This window comes from Orycteropus afer, unplaced genomic scaffold (genome assembly GCF_000298275.1).
Source record: "Orycteropus afer afer isolate SDZICR_OR568_19922 unplaced genomic scaffold, OryAfe1.0 scaffold00006, whole genome shotgun sequence".
Lineage (NCBI taxonomy): Eukaryota > Metazoa > Chordata > Mammalia > Tubulidentata > Orycteropodidae > Orycteropus > Orycteropus afer.
In genome coordinates, this window is record NW_006921593.1 from 23,502,482 (window position 1) to 23,520,824 (window position 18,343).

Consider the following 18,343-nt stretch of genomic DNA (forward strand, 5'->3'; position numbering starts at 1 on the left):
ACAATAAAAGACCACAGAGGGGCCTGGAAACACTGAGGTCCGCCCCCCAGGGTCCTGGGGTGGTAACGAGGAGGTGCGTTACAGTGACAGGAAAAAGAAAGCCAACAATGGCCCCAAGGACAGGTAGAGTCCCTCGGTGGCACAAGCGGCTGAGCGCTCAGCACTCACTGACAGGTGGGAAGTTTGAACCCACCTGCAGGTGCCCCGGATGACGGCCTAATGAGCCGCTTCTGAAAGGCCAGGGCCGTTAGAAACCCTGGTGAGCAGAGCTCTACCCCAACACATGGGGCACGGCCACGAGTCGCACCTGATGCCACGGTGTAGGTCTGGTACGTGCACTGAAGGGAACTTGAGGCAGCGCAGTGCAGGGAAGTGTGACATGGGGGCACCAACTCTGACGCTCGTTCTCAACTCTGCCACCTCCCTGTCTTGGACCCTAGACAAGCCACTTGTTTTCTACAGCCTTGCTTTCCGAACCCGTCACAGCGGGTGTGACAGTGCACTCCTCCCTGCGTCAAAGGGTTTCTCCGAGGGACCAACAAGAGGATGGGGGGGACAGCCCGCCAGCGATACCACGCCGCACCGACGGCAGGCGGGATGCAAGTGCTGATGGCCGCCCTGCAGCTCTGTGCTCAGATGAGAGCGTGTGTCCACTGAAGACCCTGGTGACCACAGCTCCATGGCTGCACCCTCTCTTACCACTGCTGATGGCCGAGTTGGCAATGACTGTAGCCTCACTCCACTGGTCAGCACTGGAGACAGAGTAGGAACGCTGGTGCATGCCATCCGGCCGGCTGTTGAAGGAGACCAGGCTGACGCCGCTTGCCATCTGAGGCCCAGATGCACTAGTGACATGCCCTAGGAATAAACAAGTCAGGTGAACACACCGTGGACTGCAGCCCAAGATGCCAGTGCACGCTCCCTATGGGGCCTGGAGGCTGGCACGCGGTGTCAATGTTCCCACCGAGAGCAGCTACTGTCCCTCGTACGTGGGCGATGGACTCATCGCACAAAGAAGGCTGGAGGGGAGAGAAGGTGAAGCAGATCTGAGGAGGCTTCAAGGAGCATCTGCAAGAACCTAGTGTGGCTCACGGTCATACACAAAGCAGGCCTAAACCACCACACGCCCCATGACCACAGCTCAGGCTGGTGGGGGGAGGGCACAAGGTGCTCTGCCACCAGGCAGGTCAAGTCACCAAGGACGCTGACATGATCACCGACCGGAAGCCACCTGGCTGGTGCTGGGGGATGGCGCTCACGGTGAAGCTGTCCTTTATGATCAACGCAAACCCAAATGCTGACACGCAGACAGCAGCGGCAACCTCAGCTCCTCAACCACGTAAGTTTACGCTTCACCTTGAGAAGACTAAGCAGAGGGAAGGAACCTTAGCACCGCTGCACCACACACGGACCCCTATGAGAAATGACTCCGCTGGATACTTAATGATTTGAGTCAGTTGCTCAACATCATAGTGAATTTATTACCTGGTCAAATCAATTTTCAATTCAAAAACAATTAAATGCCTTTCTCCAGCGCTCAGTTGATCACACCTGGCTGCGACGGGATCTGTTTGTTAGATCGCCTCACACATCTTCAAAGGTTGTTGGGACTTTTTTTTTTCCAATGTCTTCCAAATTCCTTCAGGTTGGAACCATCTGAGTTCTGCCTTGTTCCAATGGAAGGTTTCCCTAGTACAAGACCTTAAATACAGACGGTGTTATCAGTCCTTATGTCTGGCCAGTGTCCTGAATTACTATAGATCTTTCTAACACTAGAGGCTCCAGAAAATACAGATTTGGATTCTGAAGGTCTGGGAGGGAGACCCGTGAGAACCTGCTCCTCCAGAGTACTCCAGGGCCTCAGAGGAGCGAGGTGAGGACAGTCGGACGGGGCCGCTCCAGACAGCAGACAAGCCACCCGGCTGTCACCCTGTGCAGCACTGGTGCCACTGCCGTCAACCCAGGGACTACATGAGCCACATGACCAACAACGACTGAGCGAGACGAGGAAGGCTGCTTTTAACAATCCATTTAAACCTAAAAAAACGACGCCAGCTCTGTGCTGCTGCCTGAACGGGATCACTTTAAATACCATCAACACACAGCTCAGGGACAAGCCTGCTGGAGTCCAGAGAAAAGCTGAGAGTGGAACCAAGAAAGGGAAGGACTGGGACACCCAGACCCTCGCCCCTCAAAATGCGGTCCTCGGACTGTGCACCAGGGCTGGATGGAATCCCCCCAAAACATGTGCTGCAAATCCCAATTGCAATTTTGTGGGTTTTCTTTGTTAGGTTAAGGAGGCCCTGTCAGTGTCAGTGTGTCTTAAACCAATCAGTTTTGAGATTGAAGAGGAGCAGATGAGGCATGGAAGCGAGAAAGGACAGACAGAGACAGACAGAAGCCACTTGGCAATCGCCAAGGAACAAGGACAGATGCTGAAGAGACAGGGCCTTCCCCCCCGAGAGAGTCTCCTCCCAGAGCCAGTGCCCTGAGTGTGGGCTTCTGGCCTCCTGAACCATAGGACGGTCCATTTTTGTTTGTTGAACCCTCCCACCTTGTACTTCTGTTAGAGCACCACTAGAAAACTAAGACTGGTGGGAATATCTTGGAAATGCAGCAGTTCAGACCCCACCCTGAAATCAGTTTTTAATAACATCCTTGGGTCATTCATGTGCACATCCGTGTTTAAGGACACCTGATTCAGAACTGTGAGAATTGTGATTAATTAAAAAAAAAAAAAAAAACCAAAAAACAAACACAAAACCTCAGAGAATAACCACTAGCACAAAACAAGAGCTGTAACTAAAGCTGGTCACCACCAAAGACCAAAAATGGGGCTGCTGGGTTCAGCATCTCCAGACACCAGGACCAGAGCCAGTGTTCTCAGTTCTGACGTTGAGTCCTGCCTCAGGATGTGGACGAATATCCTAGATACCCAGGAACGCACTGGATAGCCTGACGCCCTCCCTGAGTAGGGGCTGTGATGCCAGGGTGGGGAGGGTGAACCCTGGGTGCTGCCTCACACATGTGCAGGAGCAATCAAGCCAGTGGAGAAGCATGAAGGGACAGCTCACAGGCCTTCCAGAACTCTCCACCCACCATCCCTCGGGCCAGCCTCTGTGTGCGCCTCTCCCAGCCACATCCTTACAGAAACAGGGCATCCGGAAGCCCAGGGGAGGCAGCGTACCCACGGCTGTGTCTCCTCCTCCTACAGCCTTGGTGGATGCCTGCAGTCGGCCAGCCACATTCCCACCACAGCCTTGTCCGCACTGGAAGGCTGCTTGTCTGGGCTACACAAATGCGGCTCCACTCCCTGTGGCTTCCTCCCGGGTTCAGCCAAAGGTAGGGGGCAGCCCACAGCAGGAGTCTGAAGGCAGAAGCAGTGGGAGATGGGGGCTGAGTCCCTGGCTCCCTCCCTGACAGGCCGTCTGGGGCTGGCTCTCTCTGCCTTGTTCACTGGAGACCACTGATCCTTCCGAGGTGGCCGATTTGGGTTAGGTGACTGTGTGCTCTCTGTTTACCTGGGACCTGGGGTGGGCAAGCCCACTGCTGCCAGCCCTGGTATCTGAACCGGCCCTGTGCTTCCACAGCCACCTGCCGTCATCAAGTCTCTGCCAACTAGCTCATGGCAGCTGAGGCATCATCACTGCAAATCCAGGAAATCTCCAAGGCCCACTCTGACCTGAGGAGAAAGGTGCAGGAGTGAGGCAGAGCTCACTGACAAAACCCAAAGACCCAGCTGTCAGCAAGTCAACTCAGACTCACGGTACCCCACGTGTCAGGTCAGAACTGCCCTCCAATGGCTGATGGGACATGGATCCCCAGGCCTTTCTCCCGAGACTTCTCTGGGGGCACTCAGAGCCCCAGCATCTCACTTGGCAGCCAAGGATGCTGACCTTTCCACCACCAGGAGACTCCTCAACCAGCTGCCATAGATTCAACCCAGTCACAATACCCCCAGGTGTCAGAGCAGAACTGAGCTCCATACCGTTGATAGTGGCTGATTTTCCTGAACCAGATCACCAGGCCTTTCTTCCGAGGACCTCTGGGAAGACGTGAACCTGCAACCTTTCAGCGTGCACCTCCAGGGCCTCCTCCTGCTCCCCACACCTCTGTAAACAGCCCCCTACAGAGTCAACCCTTCTCCAAGTGACACTGTGTGGCTGGGCCTCCTCTTTCCTGCAGAGTGGTGGGGGGTAGGCCCCAAATCCCAACTTCCTACCAGTTTGAGGCCACAGGGTAAAGAGGGTCCTGCAGAATTGTTCCAGTGGCTGGGTGGGCTTTTCCCACTTTCCTCACAGAAGGCCCACAGTCGGATGCGGAGTGTACTGCAGATGTTTCCATGGTGGAAAAAGAAAAGGGAATGATGGGAGAAGAGCACAGAGAGAGGATACGGGTGAAAGCAGGTGCAATTCCTGCTCTGCCAGGACCCGGCTGCTATGCAAGACCTCAGAACCGGTCCTGTCAGACACCTGAACACGCAATGCTCTATGTCTGTCATCTGTCTGTCTTTTGGTGCACGATGCCAACACGACGACACGTGTAGCGTCACTTCCCTTGTTCATTCTCTCAGGAGTCTGGTTACAGAGGTCACCCAGTGTAAAGAACGAATGGACCTAGTTCTTTTAAAGAAAAAACAGGCTACCCATTGAGATGTTTCAATAAGTGGATGCCACACTCACTCGGCTATGCCAGGAGATCTGGAAGACAGCTACCTGGCCAACTGACTGGAAGAGATCCATATTTGTACCCATTCCAAAGAAACGTGATCCCACAGGATGTGGAAATTATCAAACAATATCAACAATATCACAAGCAAGTACAATCTTACTGAAGATAATTTAAAAAACGGTTGCAGCAGTATATTGGCAAGAACCTCCAGAAACGCCAGCTGGATTCAGAAGAGGACGTGGAATGAGGGATATCATTGCTGACGTCAGATGAATCTGGGCTCAAAGCAAAGAATACCAGAAAGATGTTTACTTGTGCTTTATTGACTATACAAAAGCATTCAATCATGTGGATCATAACAAATTATGGGTAACATTCAGAAGAATGGGAATTCCAGAACACTTAATTGTAGTCATGAGGAACCTGTACATAAACCAGGAGGCTGTCATTCGGACAGAACAAGGGGACACTGCATGGTTTAAAATCAAGAAGGGGGTACATCAGGGTTGTATCCTTTCGCCATACTTATTCAATCTGTATGCTGAACAAATAATCTGAGAAGCTGGACTATATGAAGAAGAACGTGGCACGAGGATTGGAAGAAGAATCATTAACAACCTGAGATACGCAGACAATACAACTTTGCTTCCTGAAAGTGAAGATGAGTTGAAGCACTTACTGATGAAGATTGAAGACTACAGTCTGCAGTATGGATTCCATCTCAATATAAAGAAAACAAAAATCCTCACAACTGGACCTATAAGCAGCATCACAATAAACGGAGCAAAGATTGAAGTTGTCAAAGATTTCACATTACTTGGTTCTACAACTGATGCCAATGGAAGCAGCAGTCAGGATATAAGACGATGTACAGCACTGGGCAAATCAGCCACAAAGGACCTCTTTCAAGTGCCCAAGAGCAAAGATGTCTCCTTGGGGACTAAGGTGAGCCTGACATAAGCCATGGTATTTTCAGTGCCTCATATACATGTGAGAGCTGGACAATGAGTAAGGAAGATCAAAGAAGAGTTGATGTTTTTGACTTGTGGTGCTGGCAAAGAATGCTGAAAGCACCATGGACTGGTAAAAGAACTAACAGATCTGTCCTGGAGGAAGTGCAGCCAGAATGCTCCTTGGAAGCGAGGATGGCCAGACATCGTCTCACCTACTTTGGTCATGTTGTCAGAAGGGACCATTCCCTGGAGAAGGATGTCATGCTTGGTAAGGTGGAGGGTTGACCAAAGAGGGCAAGGCCCTCGAGTATAGCAAGGACCGTGGAGCTGGCACGGGACTGGGTGGTGCTTTGTTCTGCTGTGCATGGGGTCACTATGAGTCAGAGATGACCCGACGGCACCTAACAACAACAACAGTTCTTTTAATAGACAGAGATTACATCTTGCTGCCAGAGATGAAGTGCATCACAGGTTTTGAGAAAAGGCACCTGGATGGCACAACGGTCCCGTGCTCAGCTGCTAACCAAAAGCTCAGTGGTTCAAATCCACTAGCTGCTTTGTGGCGGAAAGACCTGATGCTCTGCCCCTGTGAAGCTCACACCCCAGAAAACCCTATGGAGCAGCTCTGCCCTGTCCCACGGGGTGGCTGCAAGTCAGAAATCGACCCGGCATCTAACAACAACAACAACAACAAACAGGATGATTGCTCTTTCACTTTATTTTCAGTTAGAATTTTCCTGGAAGGCAAATAATTTCAAACTAGTTTTCAAACTTGAAGCTGCTTTGCCAATGACATTTTAAGCAAAGGTGCAGTAAATACATTAAGATGTTGGTGATTTTATCATGCTCATCATGCTGAGTGAAATCAGTGCGATACAAAGGACAATAGTACCCAAGGCCACTGGAGGCCACATCTAGAAGAGAAAGTGCAGAGAGACTGAAGGTGACTGGTGGTGATGCGGCGGGGAGAGGGGGTGGGAGTGACGGCTTGAGGGCCATGGGGTTCTTGTTTGGGGGAATGAAAAACTTTGGGAAAGGACAGTGGTGACGGCCATACAGCATGGGAATTACCACCAGCAGGCTGCGGTTTTGCCACGCATGTTATGTTGCTGGTGGGGGCGGCTCAGTCGATCCTGACACAGAACTGCTCCGTAGGGTTTCCAGGCTGTAACTTTTGCAGAAGGAGCCCTGGTGGGGCAATGGTTAAGCACCTGGCTCCTACCTGAAAGGGCACCAGCCCCTCCACAGGACAAAGATGTGGCAATCTGCTTCCGTAAAGATTTACAGCCTTGGAAACTCTCTGAGGCAGTTCTACTCTGTGTTACGAGTCAGAATTGACTCCATGGCAGTGGGCCTTTTTTAAAAAAATCTTTACAGGGAGGAGCCCTGGTGATGCAGTGATTAAGCACTCAGGTGCTATAGGGTTGCTATGAGTCGTGACTCAATGGCAGTGGGTTTGGTTTGGGGTTTTAATAGTACATATATATCATGACCCCAAACGCACGGCCATCCAATTGATTCCAACTCAGAGTAACCCTTCAGTACAGAGAAGAACTGCCCATAGGGTTTCCAAGGCTGTATGCCTTTAGAGCAGCTGGTGGGGTCAAACTGCCCCACTTTTCGGTTAGTAGCTGAATACTTTAACCACTATGCCACTTAATACTTATATACGTATCATACTACCATAAAATAATAACAGATGCTCATGCAGCAGGTAAGGCTATGATCCAGGTCCTGTGACCTCTGCCCTGTGAGGGTCCCTAAGGAACCGACGGGATCTCTGGGTAGAACTGTCTGGCAAGAGGGCTTCCAGCTGGCCTCTAGGTGGCACAGCCATCCCCAGGAGTCCAGCACACTGGTGAGAAGCCCTGGGGCTTGTGAAGACCCCCTAACCCCTAGCATACCCCCTTCCCAATTACTGGACTGAACATGAAAGACATGACTGAATTGTGCCAAATCAACACGTGTGTCTGAACACACCGTTATAAAGCTTCTCAGCCAGATCCAGACCTGTGGCCGGGATTCTGAGCTGGGTTCATGGTGTGTTTTTGTTTCTCTATGTGTTTTGTCTTGTTTTTAGAGGAAGAATTAATTTGGGAGACTGCATCTCAAAATCCAAGTTTCTGGCATCGCTTGGACGAGACTATCTAGTAGATGTGGAAACGGTTACTGACTGAACTGGGTCCCCAGACAGCTCTGCTGACGTCCTACCCCCACCGTACTGGGACCCTACTTGCAAACAGGGGTTCTGGAGACGTTAAGATCAGTCAGCACAAGGTCCTGTCAGAGAAGGGTGGGTCCGAATCCGATCGGAGTGGCATCCTATGAATGAGAAGACACAGACAGAGAGGAAGGACAGCCACGATAAGCTGCATCTACGAGCCAAGGAACGCGTGCAGTTCCAGGAGCTGAAGGAGACCTGGCCGTGCAGTGAACCCCAAAGGCTGGTGGTTCCAGTCCACTCAACGGCTCTGTAGGAGAAAGACCTATGATCTGTCCCTGGAAAGATGACAGCCAAGAAAACCCGATGTGGCAGCTCCACTCTGTCAAAGGGGGTCATCACGAGTGGAAATCAACTTGACGACACTCACCAGCCAGCAGAGGCTCAGAAAGAGAAGGGCCCATCTTCCCCTAGAGCCTTCCGTGGGGTACGGCCCTGCCGACAGCCTGAGGGCTGCTGGCCCCAGAACCTGAGACCCTCCATCTCTGTTCGTGTAACACTCAGCTCAAGGTGACTGGTTACACAGCCCCCAGACACAAACACATTATAGGCATGCCACACCTGTATCTGAATTGGCCTGTTTATCTGAATCTATGTGGCTGGATTCAGGGCACAGCGACCCTCCCCGCCCTCCCCACTTCACTCACCCTGCCTGGCCCCTGGCTTTGCTGGAAGTTACCAAATGCTCCAAAAACTACAGATGGGGCATACTCATTTAAGAAGTAAAACCTTTCTGATCCTCGTCCATGGAATTCAATCTCCCTTTCATACACACTCCTTCGCTTTGAGTGAAACCATTTTTGAAAAACAACTAATGAAAGACCAACTAGCTGTGACATATGGAAACAAAAGCCACCAGGCACATATTTGTTGCAGTGAAAAGAACATTACAGAGAGTAAGAAATACTGTCTCTGCCCAAGATTCGTAGGATCCACCAACAGATATGTGCTTTCCAACACAGAAACACGAAGCTGTAAGTTGTGACGCGAGGCAAACTGGTGGTTCTCAAACTCAGTCACTCCACCCGGGTGCAGCCGTGCCAGCTGAACAAGGTCGTGAAGCAGCTCCCCTCACGGGAGCAGTCCTGACCTAATGACGACACTTCCTGTGTCAATCCAGCAGTGAGACACACACCAGCCCCACGTGCTTACTCAGTGTTTTCAACCAGCTCTAGAGATTGGTCCCAGAAGAATGGCAAGCAGGTCCACAGACACCTGAATCGTGGCAGTGGCAGCGCTGTTCCTGACAGCCAGAGGGTGGAAACAGCCTGACTGCCCGTCGACTGATAAATGGAGAAATAACACATGGTATATTCATACACGGAGTATTACTCAGCCATAAAGAGAAACAGACCAGACACAAGTCAGAGGACCGTTAAACGGGGACGCTGAGCAAAATCTGTCAGTCACAAAGGGGCACACATGGTAGGATTCCACCTCCATGAACAACCTAGGACCGGCAATGTAGAGATCTAATTTTATGAGTGGCCACCGGGGGCAGGCGGGAAGGAGGGAAAGGGGGCTCACTGCTCAGGGGGCACCAAGCTTCTGTGAAGGGTGACACGGAAGGGTGGAAACGGATGGTGGGGATGGATCAACAGCCAGAAGAACATGCCTATATGACTGAACTGCGCACATGAACAATGTGCAAAAGGCAGTGACTGGTAACCGGTCTGTTTACCACAGCATGAAAAAGTTCAACAAAATCCAGTGACAGTCTTTTGTCACAACTTCTAGTGCTTTATTATCTTTACACACAGCAACAGAGGCTGGTGTCTGTGCCTGAGTGAACGTCACTAATTAATGGTCGCGCGGCCGTCCCCACTCCAGGCATCTACATGCACACAGCCAGTAGTGCCTGCCCTGTGTGCTACCACACAGGTTTTCACCACTTTTGAACATGCCTCTCAGCACACAGTGCTACGTTTCTTATCACCCCTTCTGTTCTCCCTCCTCCTCCTCGTCTCTCTTCATCTCCCTGTGGTCTACCAGCATCTCCTTCCAGCCCTGTCGGCACACAATTTTCCCTCCTCCTCCTCGCCTCTCTCCATCCCCCTCTGGTCTATCAGCACCTCCTTCCAGCCCTGTCGGCAGACAATTCGCCAAGGGTGTCGTGTTCCTTCATGAGCACAAGCACTCCCACCTCTCTGCTCTGGACTGTCTTTTCAGGGTGTCTATGCAATGAATGAGGGCACTGTGGTCAGTGGTGGAAGTCTTGCCTCTCATGTGGGAGACCGGGTTGGATTCCCAGCCAATGCTCTTCACGTGCAGTCCCCACCTGTCTGTCCGGGGAGGCTGGCGTGTTGCTGTGATACTGAACAGATGTCAGCCGAGCATCCAGACGAAGACAGACGAGGAAGAAAGGCCAGGCGATCCCCCAGCCCATAAAAACCCTATTGGTCACCATGGTCCGATCTGCGACCAATCACGGGATGGCACAGGTGGGGCAGCATTTCGTCCACTGAACACGGGGTCACCGCGAGCTGGGCCAGCTCCGGCAGGGACAGCAACGACACACTGTGACTGTACAGAAACAGACGAATGAAGATGTGGCACTCTCCTCCAGGGCAGAGAGCAGCAATGCCTGCTGTCTGGGATAATAAGGTGATGTGGCCCTCCACAGCAGAGGTGGGGCAGGTTTGCTTACAACTCCTTGTAAAGGACTGGGCTCCCTAAGCCCAGACTCCTCTCTGGTGACACCTGGCCCCCATAACATCCTGTGGGAAGTGGGGCTCGGCAAACCAGCACACCAAAAGCCTGAGATTCTGGCCACTGCTCTTCCTGTGAGTATTTAGCTGTCATCTATCTGGACCCAATGGTCTCGTCTTCTGCCCGTGTCCACAGGCAGGGCCAGGCTAACCAGTGAGCTCGCACAGGGGGTAAAACCTCAGACCCCATTCTAACACTGACTTTCCAGATCTCCTTGCCTCGTTGCATTGAGCCCTACTGGGCTGAGCACACAAAGGCAACAGAAGCCAGCTAGTCGAAGGTATCAGGTGAGTCTCCACGTGGCAAAATGCAAGGCTGAGTAACACAAGAGCCACGCAGAAAGCACGAGGGGCAGGGAAACCACACCTGCTGGCAGATGTGGGAGACTTCAGACAATAGTGCGTGCTTATTTGATATACTGAACTCAGGCCACTGCACAAAGGACAACCCACTGCACAAAGGACAACCCACTGCACAAAGGACAACCCCAGAGAACCTATGGGACACGACACAACGCTGGCTCACGTGCTTTGGACACGTCACCAGGTCAGTCTCTGGGAGGGAGTGCCACCTCGGGTGAAGCCGAAGGCCGCCAAGGGCCAGGATGTCCCTTGGTGAGACAGATGGACACAAGAGCTACAAGGGCGACCTCAAACAGGCTGCTGGTTGTGAGGGTGACACAGGACTGGGCAACATTCCGTCTGTTGCACGGAACGTCCCAGGAGTCAGAGCTGACTCAGTGACAGTTGACAACGAAAGCAACAGCATGTAAAGGATGGTATGGAATGACACAGATCCTAAAACAAAGACTGTGAACAACAAAGAGCAGCTATGGGTGACAACCCTGGACCCTGGGGCTTCAGGGGAGGGATCAGGAGGAAGACCAGGTACCGATGAGAGGAGGGGACTGGGCAAGGAGGGCTAAGCTGCCAGCTGGCACAGCACGGGCACTTGGAATTACTGCAAGGAGCATTCTGATGGAAGCAGGAACCCGATGACCAGCTCCACTCGCCCAGGGCTGCACCAACACCCACATCAGTGATCAGATGACAGAAAGGTGTGTCTGCCCCCGTACCCTGCACAACCTCCCCACGCACACCCCCCTGCGGCTGGTCGCACTGCCCCTACTGACAATCAGATGACCGGAAAGGTGTGTCTGCCCCCGTACCCTGCACAACCTCCCCACGCCCACCCCCCTGCGGTTGGTTGCACTGCCCCTACTGACAATGCTGGGCCATCTCCTTTCCAGAAACCTTTCTGCTTGGTTCTTCCGTCCTCCTCTCTTCCGGGAAGAGCAGAAGCCTCTCCTCGCATGCCCGGGGCTGCCGGCTGGCACTCCCCACAGCACTGAGCTCCTTCTATTCCTCCATCCTTCTTTGTTTTCCTTCTCCTTAGTTCACCCCTCTGGCTCCCCTTGTTTCCATTTTCTTTCTTTGCTCTTGTTTCTTCCTCTTCACCCCATCTTTTTCCCATCGTCTCTTTTTTCTTTTTGTTCCTGCTGCCGTGGCCAGCAGCACCAGCCCGCCCCTCTGTGGAAGGCCCCGAGCTCTCCGGCGCGAGCACTGGGACCTGCTGCAGCTGTCCTCGGCGGCCAACAACTGCACCAGGCTTGTCCCTCACTTCCTTTCCTTCTTGGTAGCCTCTCCTCTTCTCCTCCTTTGCTCCTGTTTCTTTTTTCTTTTCCTCCCACTTCCCCAACACCATTATTTTCTTCTTTTTGTTTTCGATCAGCTGAGTGAGTACCTTCCCCCCACCCCCACCATTCAGCAGCACCACCCCAACCTACCGTATCATCACGCGTGCAGGCGCGGAGTGCAGGCCATGTTTCTACCAGCCGTGTTTGGTGGCTGTCACTTGCCACTTTTTTTTGTTTTGTTTTGGTTTTTTCCTCCTTTTTTTCTTTTCCTTTTTCCTCTCTTCTTAGGTCTCCCTCTTTCCCTTTTTTTCCCCCTTTCCTCTTCTTCTCCCCTCTTACACCCCCCTGCCCCCCTTTTTTCTCTCTTTCCCTAGCAGTTGGAAGCCACTGTCCCTACCCAACCATACCCACCCACAGGGCAAGTGCCCAACACCTACCAGCCGGTCTGCCCTCAGCTGCTGTGCATGATCAGTGATCAGAGACTGGAGCCCACACTTCTACCTGCCACCAAACCTGCACAGAGACAGGTGGTGGGTGCCCCAGCACTGCTAAACTAGTAACCAGAGAAACACAACCACCCTGTTACCTGGATACACTAAAACGGGGGGAAAAAATCAGGGGGAAGCAAACCAACATAAAATAAAAAACTAATACAATAACACTATAATGTCTCAGAGACAGTAGATAACTTCAAATCACATAAAATAACAGGACATGAGACCTCAAACAAGTGAGCAAAACACAGCGCCAGCAAATCTTCCAGTGAAAGAAAGGTTAGCAGAATTACCCGATAAGGAATTCAAAAGAATCCCATCTCGGTACCTTCAAGAGATTGAGAGAAAGCTCGAGGAAACCACAGACAAAATCAAGGAAAACACAGACAAAACTACAGAATTCAAAATGAAAGAAAACAAAATACAAGAACAAACTGACCAAAGAAATGGAAAATCAGAAACCATACAATACAGCGAACAGAAATCCCAAAGATTAATACTAAAATTTCACAAATGGATAATGCATTGGTAGGACAGAGGAGTAGAACTGAATCAGTGGAACAGAGAATTACCAAGAATGAAGACAAACCTCTCAACACCTATCTGCTGGAGGAATAATCAGAAAAAAGAATTAACCAAAGTGAAGAAATCTTAAGATTCCTTTAGGGCACCATGAAAGGGGCTAATTCATGTGGGACTGGAATTACAGAGCAGGAAGAGACAAAAAAAAAAAAGCACTGAGAAAATTATCAAAGATTTGTTAGCAGAAAACTTCCTAATAACATGAAAGACGAAAAGATATGCATTTAAGAAGCTCAACGCACCCCAAATAGAATAGACCCCAAAAGAAAATAACCATGACATATCATCGTCAAAGTTTCCAAAATCAAAGACAAACAAAGAATCTTGAAAACAGTTTGGGAAAAACAAAAAGTCATGTACAAAGGAGAAGATGACTACCAAGCTCTGATTTCTCAGCAGAAACCATGTCAGCAAGAAGGCAGCGGGACGACACACATAAAATGCTGGAAAAAAAAAAAAAAAAGTCAACCGAGAATTATATGTACAGCAAAACTGTCTCTCAAATATGATGGTAGAATTAGGACAATTCTCAGATAAACAGAAATTATGAGAATTTGCAAAAACCAGATCAAACTTACGAAAAAATGCTGAAGTGAAGTCCTCGGTCAGAGAACCAATATGGCAGACAAAAACTGGAGATAAAGACGGACCCTAACATCACCTGGAAACCAACCCAGAAACAAATAAACCTACGAGACGGAAAATGGGGGACCAGAGATGCCAACTGGCAAATGATGACAATGATAAAGCAGAAAGAGGGAATAAATGATGTAGTTACAGAACTTCCAAATGGAGAGAAGTCAAGACGATACCCAGAGAGAACAGACTTAACCTTGGAGAGACAATAAATTACAGAGCAACCTATTCCTTTTTTATGATGGTGAGAAGGTTTATTAGAGTCTCAGAAAACATTAAAACAATAGCAACATAGGAAATGATAAGAAAATTCATAAATAAAATGATCTCAGCATAGAAAAATTATGGAACAAAGAATACCATCATCACCACACACAAAAACACAGCACAATGGCAGCAGTAAATTCATATCAATCAATAATTACAGTGAATGTAAATGGATTAAATGTACCAGTCAAGAGATAAAGAGTAGCAGAATGGATAAGAAAACGTGACCCATCAATATGCTGCCTACAAGAGATACTCCCTAGACACAGAGACAAAAATAAGCTAAAAATAAAAGGATGGAATAACATGTATCAGACAAATGGGAACCCTTCTGAAAGTGGGGTAATCTACTTCCATAGAGATACTGCCTTAGAATCCCCAGGAGGGGTCACTATGAGTTGGATCTGACACTATGGCAGTGAGGTTTTTTTTTTTTGGGTGGGGTATCACCCAGTAGTTTTTAAGCAGGGTGTTACTGGGTGATAGAAGAAATTAAAAAAATGAAATAAATTCCTTAAATCAAACAAGAATGAAAACACAACATACCAAAATCTTTAGGACACAGCAAAATGTGTGTCCTAAAGATTGCAAAAGCAATCAGAGAACAATTTATAGTAATAGATGAACATCAGAAAGGAAGAAAGAATCAAAATCAACACTTTAACCCAACGTCTCTCGTTGTTGTGTTGTTGTACGTGCTGTCGAGTCGGACCCGACTCACAGCGACCCCTCCTTGGGTTGTCAAAGCAGTATCACTATGGAAGTACAGTGCCCAACTTTCCTTCTGAACACATCTCTTAGTATTAGAAAAAGAACGGCAAACAAACAAACAAAAGCCTAGAGTCACCAGGAGAAATTATTAGAGATTGAAACAGAAAAAATAGAATCAACAAGACTAGAAGCTGGTTCTCTGAAAGGATTAATAAAATGGACAAACCACTGACAACTTCAACAAAGGAAAAGAAAGAGAAGATGCAAATAATACCAAAAAGAAATGAAATAGGTGACATCACGACAGAACCTACTGGAACAAAAAGGGTAGTAACAGAATGTTGTTGCTGTTGTTATGTGCTGTCGAGTCAGACCCGACTCATAGAGACCCCTCCTTGGGTTTCCGAGGCAGTATCACTACGGAAGTAGATTGCCCAACCTTCCTTCCGAGGAGTGGCTGGTGGGTTTGAACCGCCAGCCTCCTGGTTAGCAGTCTAGTGCCTTAGGCACTATGCCACCAGCGCTCCCAATAACAGAATACTATGAAGAATTTTACTCCAACAAATCTGAAATCCTGGAAGAAGTGGACAAATTTCTACACACATACCACTGACCCAAACTAACAATCTGAGGTGGAAAATGTCAACAGGCCTATCACAAAAGATGACACTGAACAAGTCATAAAAAATATCTTAGCAAAAATAAACGATCTGGCCAATTCAACCAAACATTCCGAGAAGAGCTGACACCAACTCTATTCAAACTATTTTAGAACATAGAAAAGGTTAAAATACCACCAAACTCATTTTATGAAGTACACGTAACACTGATACTAAAACCAGGAAAAGATATCACCAAAAAGAGAATTACAGACCAATATCCATCATGAACATCGATGTAAAAATTCTCAACAAAATCCTAGCCAATAGACTCCAACAACCAATCAAACAAATAATACACCATGACCAAGTGGGAGTCATACAGGTATGGAAGGATGGTTCAACATTAGAAAAATGATCACTGTAGTCCACCACATAAGGAAAATAAAGGAAATGAACTACATGATTGTATCAAGTGATGCAGGAAAGGCATTTGACAAAATCCAACACCCATTCTTGATAAAAATGCTCAGCAAAATGGGGACAGAAGGGAAATTCCACAACATAATTAAAGGCAGACACACAAAACCAGTGCCCAATACTATTCTGAATGGAGAGAATGGAACCATTCCTCTTGTGAATGATAACCTACAGCAACGCCCCTTATCACCGTTCCCACCCACTCTTCGGAAGGAAGACGGGGCAGTCTACTTCTGCAGTGATACTGCCTCAGAAACCCAAGGAGGGGTCGCTAGGAGTCGGGTCTGACTCGACGGCACATAACAACAACATTCAATATTGTATTGAAGTCCCAGCCAGAGCCATAAGGCAAGAAAGGAAACAAAAGGAATCCAAATTGGCAAAGAAAAAGAAAAACTATATTCACAGATAATATGATCCTATGTGGGAACTCTGGTGGCATAGTGCCTAAGGCATTTGACTGCTAACCAGAAGGATGGAGGTTTACACCCATCAGCCACTCCTCAGAAGGCTGGGCAGTCTACTTCTGTAGTGATACCGCCTCAGAAACCCGAGGAGGGGTTGCTATGAGTCGGATATGACTCAACGGCAGTGTGTTGTGTTTTGCGTTGTGTATGATCCTATATATACAGATTGAACAAAAAAGCTATTGAACTAACAGACAGCTTCGGCAAAGTGGCAGGGTACAAGATCAACATACAAGAATCAGTAGGATTCCTCTACACTGTCAGAGAACTCTGAAAAGGAAATCAGGAAAATAATACTATTTTTAATAGCTACCCAAAAAACAAAGTACTTAGGGATAAATCTTACCAGAGACACAAAAGACCTACACACAAAAAAACTACAAAACATTACTACAAGAAACCAAAAGGGACCTAGAGACATGGAAGAATATACCATGGTCATGGACAGGAAAACTGAACATTGTAAAAATGACAATACTACCACCTACAGCAATCTATAGGTACAATGCAATTCCAATCCAGATTCCATTATCACTCTTTAAAGAGAAGGAAAAACTAATCATCAACTTTATATGGAAAGGTAAGAGACCCCAGATAACCAAACCACTACTAAAGAAGAACATCAAGTGGGAGGACTCACACTCCCCAATTTCAAAAGCTATTACATAGCCAGAGTAGTCAAAACAGCCTCAAAATAGTACAATGACAGACACATAGCCAATGGAATAGAATTGAGAATCTGGAAGTAAATCCATCCACCTACGGTGAGGTGATCTTTGACAGAGTAGAAACCTATTAAATGGGGAAGAGACAGTCTCTTTAACAAATGGTGCTGGAAAAGCTGAACATCTGTGTGCAGAAAAATGAAAATGGGAAACACATCTCACACCATATACAAACACTAACTCTGGATGGAGCAACCAGAATGACCAGACCCTGTCTCAGCCACCTTAGCCGTGCTGTGAGGAAAGACTGGCCTCTGGAGAAGGCTACCATGCTTGGCAGAGAGCCAAGTGGAAGACCCTCAATGAGACGGATGGACGCAGTGGCTGCACTGATGGGCTCAAGCATGGCACGGATTGTGGGGATGCCACAGGACCAGGCAGTGTTCCGTTCTGCTGCACACAGGGTCGCTATGAGTTGGAGTCGACCCTGTGGCACCTAACAACAAGAGATGGTCAAAGACTTAAATATAAAACCCCAGACCACAAAGATCGTGAAAGAACAAACAGGGGCTAACTTAGGGGCCCTAATACATGGCATAAACAGCTAAAAGTGCATAAATAGCAGATGACAAACTAGATGACTGGACTTCCTAAAAATTAACCATTTATGTGCATCAAAGGACTTTATTGAAAGAGTGAAAAAAGAACCTACAGACTGGGAACAACAATTTGGTGATGATATATATCTTGACTCACTGCCATTGAGTCGGACCCGATTCAGAACAACCCCTCCTTGGGTTTCCAAGGTGGTATCACTACAGAAATATTGTCCAGTTTTCCTTCCCAGGAGTGGCTGGTGGGTTTGAACTGCCAGCCTTCTGGTTAGCAGTCAAATGCCTTAGGCACTACGCTACCAGAGCTCCGCTCCCCCCCTTTTTTTTTGGTATATTGCACAAGGCACTAATATCCAAAATTTATAGAAAACTTCAACACTTCAACATCAAAAAGACAAACAATTCAATTAAAAAATGGACAGAGGACATGAACAGACACTTCACCAAAGAAGATACACAGGCAGCTAAGAAACACATGAAGAAATGCTCATGATCATTAGCCATCAGAGAGATGCAAGTCAAAACCACAATGAGATATCATCTCATCCCAGCATTAGTACCAAGTTCAAAAAAAAAAAAAAAAAAAAAAAACAACAAAGCTGATTGCCGTTGAGTTGAATCCAACTCATAAGCTACGC

At 48.4% G+C, this 18,343-nt stretch overlaps 1 protein-coding gene across 1 annotated transcript in view; it reads right to left on the bottom strand.

Annotated features, from left to right (window-relative positions):
• Window positions 1–18,343, bottom strand: part of AGAP1 (ArfGAP with GTPase domain, ankyrin repeat and PH domain 1) — a 666,775-nt gene that overhangs the window by 197,671 nt on the left and 450,761 nt on the right. The window contains exon 12 of the mRNA XM_007941633.2: window positions 700–858. Coding sequence (XP_007939824.1) covers window positions 700–858 — 159 coding nt within the window. The remainder of the gene's footprint in view (window positions 1–699; window positions 859–18,343) is intronic.